The sequence below is a fragment of the Orbicella franksi genome, chromosome 13, assembly GCF_964199315.1.
Source record: "Orbicella franksi chromosome 13, jaOrbFran1.1, whole genome shotgun sequence".
Classification (NCBI taxonomy): Eukaryota; Metazoa; Cnidaria; class Anthozoa; order Scleractinia; family Merulinidae; genus Orbicella; species Orbicella franksi.
The window spans coordinates 1536505-1544504 of record NC_138157.1 but is presented as its reverse complement, the minus strand read 5'-3'; the positions used below and the strand labels follow the sequence as shown (position 1 = coordinate 1544504).

General features: G+C 39.8%; 1 protein-coding gene across 1 annotated transcript; it reads right to left on the bottom strand.

The window, feature by feature from the left end:
• Positions 1 to 273: 273 nt before the first annotated feature.
• Positions 274 to 2540, bottom strand: LOC145465684 (beta-1,3-galactosyltransferase 5-like). The gene has a single exon (XM_081449453.1). The coding sequence runs from the start codon at positions 2472 to 2474 to the stop codon at positions 1260 to 1262; it is 1215 nt and encodes a 404-aa protein (XP_081305579.1). The 5' UTR covers positions 2475 to 2540; the 3' UTR covers positions 274 to 1259.
• Positions 2541 to 8000: the final 5460 nt, after the last annotated feature.

Sequence of the window (8000 nt, the reverse complement as noted above, 5' to 3'; positions counted from 1 at the left end):
CCGGACCGTCTTTTCAACCCCCAGTGTCTCGATATTTACTTTACGATCTTTGTTACTGCCTTATTATGATAAACATCTCAAGTATTCCGCGGGGCGCTATTCACCTCTGTTCAGGATTCTGGGTCGTGGTCCTGTTTATCTCTCAAAATAATAAGACTTGCTGTCATAGATTCTCACTATCGCAATTGTGGTCTTTAATCGTTTAATCGCGTGATTTCCACTTTTCAAAACAAGGGGTTTTCATAAATTTGTTTTTATTGACGGAATAGGCAACCTAAATATCACAATATTAGATAGTTATCATATTTCTTTGGTACAAGGTCTACTTTGGAATATCTTCTCTCGATCTCAGACAGAGGAGGAAACACAATCCTCCTGAATCGTGCCGGAGAGATTAAAGGATTTCTACTTATCAACAAAACACGTAAATTTCCAAAGGTCACTGTTCAAAGGTACAAGAGATGCTAGTCTTTCTATTATTTAGTGTGTGTGCACATACTGAGTAATCTGCAAAAAAAACGCAATAATTTTATACGGGTGGTATTACGGGCCGGGGGTGGGGGATCATTACACGGAATATACTTTGCTGATTATTAATGAGAGTAACCGGGAAATAAGATCAAATAAAGCTCTTATGTCACGACGGGTCTATTGACACCTCATTTCTTATCTGTTCTGTTCTGTTGCATGCCGTGCGAAGGTTCCTCCATCCATGAAAGCACGAAACAACGAACATACCTTACGAAACCGACCAGGAACCGATAAATTCCCCAAGCTGCAGTTACTGAACTGTCAGTTTTCTCGCCCATAACGATCGATAGCTCCTTCTATGCTCGTTTTATCGGAATTGATCGAGCACGATCTCACATGTGGAACTGTTTTAGAGGCTTTTCTATCCTCATCAGTTTAGAAGCTAGTTAACGTAATAGTTTTCACAGTGAAGGTCGAGTAATTGTTTGTGGAGCCCACTGCCTACCGGTAATCAAGCTAGCACTCGGATAACGGCAGGCCTTCGTGTGATCACCGGTCCGCGTGAGTAAATACCGGCAAAAAATACGCTGAGATTGATTGATAACATTCATTCCATTCCTAGATACTGGCTCTGTATATCTTCCTTAGCTCGCATATACCCAATTGACGGAATCTAGCAACTTGCGATAATCAGGCATCTTCCAAATGGTCGATCGCAACTGAGGATATTTTCGTTTTAGTTCGCCGGCCTCATTTTAGATTATCTAATGAATTATATTACGCGTATGCTAGCTAAAAGACGGCATCGCCTTTCTGAAAAGGTCAAGTAGGCATTGGCCTACAGCTCCGTGCCTTACTAAAGTGTTGTCATACAAAACACATGTGGTGGATAAGTATGGCGGCGTTTGGAAGCCTCTGTCATGAATGGCGTGAAGGCCGATTTTTGCGGCGAGCATTCCAACATAAACATCGTCGAACTTAAACTTCGGTATGCTGCCAAAAATGCTAACAAATGAATGTACGACATCTAGGGATAGAATATATCCTGGACCCGCGCAAAAGTCGGGATAATGCGTCCCATTGTATTCCTCTTGGCGCAATAACCATTTTCCCTTTCTTTGAACCACAGGATTTCTGTACACGTATCCCATGTAAAGTTTCTGTTTGGGTGTAGTGGTCCTGTTCAGGACAGCGATGACAGCCGGCGGGTTGATAAAAACGTCGTCGTCCGCTTTGAGCAGAAATGTAAAACTACAGTATCTGGCTGCCCACTCGAAACCCATCTCAATCTTAAGAGTTTGGTTCCAGTAGTGTTCATAATAATCAGCTCGAATCATGTCCCCGTAAAACGCCTCCTCGCGCAAAAGCAGCTCCGAATTATTTTTGTCTCGGGATTGGCCGAGAAGGAAAACAGTCTTCCAGCGTGATTTGATGACGCTGTCAGCAGCCCATGTTTGACGGATTGCTCGCCTTCTTTCGAAATAAGCCGGAGCAGAGGACACGAGAATGAGGAGAAAATAATGTTGATTACAGGTCGCCTTAGTTGTTAGAGTAGTCTTGTGTTCTGCAAGTAATTCATCCCCGGTTGCTGGTGCATCGACAGTACTGATAGAGAATGAATGATCGGCTGTTATGCTTACCGGCGTTTCTGTTGTTTTCGTACGTGCGACCTCTTTCTCTTCCCCTGGTTGTCTTGTGATCAATTTAAGTTCTGTGTAGATCTTCACCGATCGTAATTGTCTCGTGCGAGGAGAAGAATCAATCGTCCAGACCTGAGACCAGTCTCGAAGAAATACAGTGACGATGACAACTGTGACTGTTACGTAAAAGAAGCTTGCGATCTTTTTCAGAAAGCGCTTCTGTGCTCGGCTCAGGTGCGGTGATTGCGAAGACATCACCTCTACAGCTCCAGTGTCCGCACTGCTGTCGCCACTTAATCTTTTTATATTGTGTGTTAAACAAGGAATGTTGTTCCAGACGACTAGCCACCCGGGACTAGCCATCGATGCTCAAAAATTGGATCTTTAACCTCATTATGCATTATCACTTATTAGCATGTTTAGAAGGCAGCGATTGTTTTCACATATTCGGTTACGGCTTAATTAATTAAGCATTCATTACCAGGCGTGCTATATCAGTGTCATCTATCACGCGCGTACACGCAAGTTTAAGCGTGACTTTTGACGTGGCCACGTGGTTTTGGCTGTTCCGTTTAGGGCAGAGGGTGCTAATTGAAGTTACAAGATAAAAAATCACACCAGTAAGGGGTGAGAGGAATTTCTAACGCTACTTTTTTGTAATAACATCAACTGCGGTCACATTGTTAATATTACTGTTTGTCAGTGTTTCCCGTGAGCATATAAATCTAAACACTTGTGTCTTAAAATGTTTTGAAGAACTTCGGCTCGTTGCCAAGTGACCGGACTAGTGTGCATTCAGGGTGGGCCCACTGAAAAGAAAACCACTAGTTAAGAAATTCCTTACCCGTGAAGAAATTTCCCACCTGCGGCAAGAAAACGTGCACGGAGAAATTTAGACAGGGGAAAAACAAGAAATTGTTTCTTCCTTTCAGCACCCTTGGGGGTTAATTCATTAATGGTTTCATCCGTACTTTGTGACTCGCTAAATTGATTACTCTGAAGACAGTTATTTCATCCGTGATAAGGAAACTTGATCTTTCATCGATAGTGTCGAACACGAATTGTAATCAGGTTATCATTAATGTTCATAAAATGAAATAAATTAATTTATTGGCGCCTGCAAACCGGGCTGTCTTTCTATGTATGCGGTCGAAGCATGAAAACATCAGAATTTCAGTTACTATATCAGAAATAAAGGCAACATTATTTAGATATTGTATTCCGAGGACACAGGTTAATACAGTCTTTTTCCATCATAGGAATATATTTTATAAGAATATCGAAGCTGAAGTATGCGAAATTTTAAAAATATTTTAAGACTACGTCCAAGGCTGAGATTTTGAATAGAATATAATTTTGTGTGTTGAAAATTTGTAAACGCAATACAATTATATGTTTTTAATTAAACCGTAAAAATACTCTTCCCTTCTCTAAACGGCAAAACTAGGCTAATAACAGCAAATTCAGCACTAGCTAGGCGTATGTTCGCTGCTAAAATAACACTTTATGTGTCATATAAGCCTTTATTGCCTGCAGTCTGACTCCAAAATTACTTCAACGTCAAGTCTTGATAAGACATAATGTGACGTTGTGTCAGCATAGTTCATATTCGTTTAACTAATCTAAGAATATTTACAAGAATATTTTCAGCCTAAAATTGGCAGAAAAATTGAAATATTCAGCCTTGGCAGGAAAACCAATATTCTTATTTTAAAAAGATTGTACGTAGAACCTTGGTGCCTGTGTACAGCGTGCCGCTAGAGTTCGGGTTTTCGAAAATATCCTTTGCATTAGTTAGTCGAAAATATCCGTTGCTTTAGATTGGCAACTGTATATCTTGACGTTTGCAATATTATGTGTGTTAATATCAAGCACAGGGTCTGGTTGGTATGGTACACCCTTTGGTCGATACTGTTTAAATTCAGTCTACTACTGGCTCAGTCTGGCTCACAACAGTCCCTTATTTGCAAGTGGTAGCGCCCTGCTCCATTCAACCAGCAGATATTTTAAAAATAAGTCTTGTTATTGACGGAGAGGTTTTAACCTTGAAACTCCAACAGTGATGAAAAAATATGATTTCTTATAACAGTATCTGAATAAAGAGTCAAGGTGACGTGCATTAAAAATCAAAGACGCCTTGTAAAGAAAACCTGGGTATGACTCATATTTGTGTCTATGGCGCTCCCCCTTAATTCCGTCTCTGAATTGTCTCATTATCACTCCATAATCTGTTTGCTTAAACGAAAATCACATAGAATAAGATTGTAGAAGACTTAAAAACAACCTAAGATGAATAAAAAACATCTCTGTTTTCGATATGCGGTTGCCATACGGATGTTTATGGTAACCGTTAATGTATACAAAGTATCATTACACTATCAAAATATCGCCTTTAAATTGTTATCATATCTGGAAATTAAAAATAGCAAACATATATTGGTTTTGTGAAATTCAGAGATACAAAATTAGAACGTTTCACCTTGAAAAACTGGTTAAATATTTGCGCTTCTGATAATGTACATAGAATGATAAGGTAAAATTTTGCTTGTTAATAACCTAGGAATAGGCCGCGCATATACACCTTTTGCGTGATCGTAACAGTCTTTGAAAGTGTTGATAAAATTGTTTATGCAAATATGTGATAAAATTAACTATTGATTCATGCTAAGTTAGCATGCATAATCAAGTTATGATAAACGCGAGAAGTTTGGAGAGCACGAAAGAAGCGTGAGGGGACGCAGCCGAGAGCAATTTTAGCTTGTTGAGCTCTCCAAACTTTGCGAGAATATCATAACTCGATGATGCAGTGCTAGAAGCGTGAGTCAATCATTCTATATCATTGCCAATGGAAATAAGGAAGCGAAGTTTGCTCTGCTCGCGCTATGAGCGTTTTATGATTCCTGGGGGGACTCCCATTCTGGGCGTGGTTTGAGTTTTACTTGACCCCTAAAAGATACCGCTTTCAATTAAACAAATAGCCTTTTTCTTGTTACTTATTCGAATGTAACTCCAAAAGATGCCTTGACAGACAAAAATTGTGGCGTTTCTTCCTGCACACCTTAAGTGGGACCAAAATCCGTGTAGGACAACGGGCATCCCCGACCCACGGGAGTCCCCCACCGGGGTTATGGGGCATGCGTACGTATTGATCGCGCGGTTTCGTTAGCTGTGTTGTAATACAACTCCCAAAGGTTTTGAAGCCGCTACAATAACTGTACGATCAAACTCTCTACATTGCAGTAGTACAATTAACACAAGGACTGGTCAAACAACGCGTAAGAAGGGCGTAACTGCATCGCAACATTACGGCTGGCTAATTTACTGAAGGAAACCGCGAGTTTACATGGTATTTATACTATGAAATTACACGAAATGTTACGTGATGTGTCAGAGCTACTAACAGGATAACTTGAGAATCGACTAATATTACAAGCTGATAATACGGATAAGGATAGAAGCTAATAAAATTACATTTCATCGCATTCGTTAAGGCCTGCAGGCTCTAGCGTGTTTCTATAAGTGCTCCAATGTTTGCCTTCTCCTCGGTCAAACTACACTTCCCGTGCTAATTAGTAAGAAAAAAATACGATTATTTTTTTATGACATAGTTTGTATTGTACTTGAATTTTGATTGACCAAAAAGCTATGTTTTACAAGAGTTTAAAACAAACAAATGTGCGTTTTATTGTTTCGCGCATGTTTAATTTGTATCACAAAGCATTTAAAGAAGCCTTAATCGTTGTAAGCTACTGTATCATACTGTCATTAAACCGTCGGAGAATTGAATTTGCCCAAACACTTCAGGATTTTAGACAACGCTCGCCAGCTGCGGCTTCAGTGTTTTTCTAAATTTCGCTGGAATTCTCCCAAATTCCCATTCTGTGTTATATAAAGGTGAAGTGCGTGTCATGGCCTAGGCTTTTTAGATAAGAAAGCGCTTTTTAGTCCATTTAATTTAACGACAAAAATATAGACAGACAAACATTCAAAGGTACACAACTACATATAACTCTGAAATAGAGCTATCATCCTGAATTCGCCTTTGTTTCCAACACTGTAACTTTATGTGTTCCACGAAGCTAAAGGTTCGTGTACGTGTTGGGGCGGGGTCAGGAGTTCCATCGCATCTTACAACCGGATCCGGCGGAACGGATTTTATGGATTATAGTTCCTGTAAGCCTCCTGGCCGGCATGGGAGGGCGTTCCAATCACGATTTTTTTTATAACAATCAGCTTTGAATGACGAGGGCAGTTTCCGTGTGAGTATGTAAACTAGATAATGCGTTTGCAAAAACTGAAAAATGAGAGATTGGAAACACAAAGCTTGGCCGTGAAAATTTTTCTTCAAGGAATTCACGGTGTTTAATATCGTGATATGACATTCTTATAGTCTGGACTGCTTAATATGGCTTCTCAAACAAACTCATTCACAGGGCACGGTGAAATTATATTCAAATGTCCGTGATCTTGACCGCAAATCCAACCAAATCAAGTACAGAAAGTTGACATTTGCCTTAATTCCAATGTTTGTGGCTGCTTCACTAATCGTCCTATTTTGCCACAAGCTTTTCCGCTAGCTTCTAAAAATGGCATGGGAAAAATCAAATGTTTTTGTTGCAGTGTTTTTAATATTGATTGTCGTGTTTATTGTGTAAGTGGCGAGCCTGATTTGGGACGTTGGATATTTTAACAACACACTAAAAATAGTCCCCAGATACAACAAACAAGCAAATATAAACAAATGGCAGTGCCAGTGAATTTATCGCCCGTAATATAGGCGGAAACGTTACGAAGCTTTTCTTCACAACCATGTTTTAATTTTATTCTAGGTAATCTCTTTTGGTCGTCATACAACACTCATTCTATCTTTGTTTGTCTCAATGAACAGTTGTGGACCGAGTCAGGTCGTTGCGTGACAATCAATGCGACCAATACTCAATACTGAACAGTCTGAAGAGAGTAGAAAAGACTCGGCGGTGTATTTCGAGAAAATAAACTTAATTACCAAACCAGCACTTAAAATTGAACAAGATGTGTTCAGTTTTAATCATGTTACACTTTAAGCAATTGTTTTCTCTCATTTGCGTTTCCTCAAGTTTTCAGTACCGGAAATAAAATGCTTTTTTAATGGACTGATATTGTTTTTTCAAATATGGCGATGCCGAAGGCGGAGTTTCGTTTAATCAAGTGTTATTGACTTTCTTGTAAAACACGAAACGCTTATTACGGAAACACTGTACAAAATATAACTGAAAGAATAAGGGAGCTTGGTTCTGTGATCTCTGTGACTGACATCTTTTCTCTGGTATGATCAGAATTTTTTGGTTTTTTGAAAGTCTTTGAACAGGAAAGAAAGACATCGTTTTTGAGATGAGATAAGTCACTAATGTCAAGTTTCTTTTTTAACCAAACAATTGACAACTAACACTTAATATAGTGCCCATTAGTACGGTAGATAGACGTTTTAATTTCGCCCGGACGTCCAATAAAGTAAACTGAGCTTGATTTTGCGGCAAACAAATTCTTTGATCTCACAACTGAGTTCGCAGGCGCAGGCGCAAATGGCTGTAGAAACCACATCCAATTCCATCCACAAAGCTCGCTTTTCTTTTCTGGTCAGCACCAAGGAACACAGGCCCTGACCAAGTCCGATTTTTTGAGCATGCGCTTATTTTACATTGTTAAACAAGCAGCTTTGAGCGAAAACGACCGGAAGCCTCTGAACTGAGTCCACTTAATTCAGGACTCTCAAATCGGACTTTGGTAAAGCCTGCGTTCTTGGTACTGACCAAACGGAGCAGGCCATGGTCACGAGAATGACGCAAAATCGCCAACAAGATCCCCTCTTTCCCTGTCGTTTGTGAAAAAAGAGCGCTATCACGGATATGT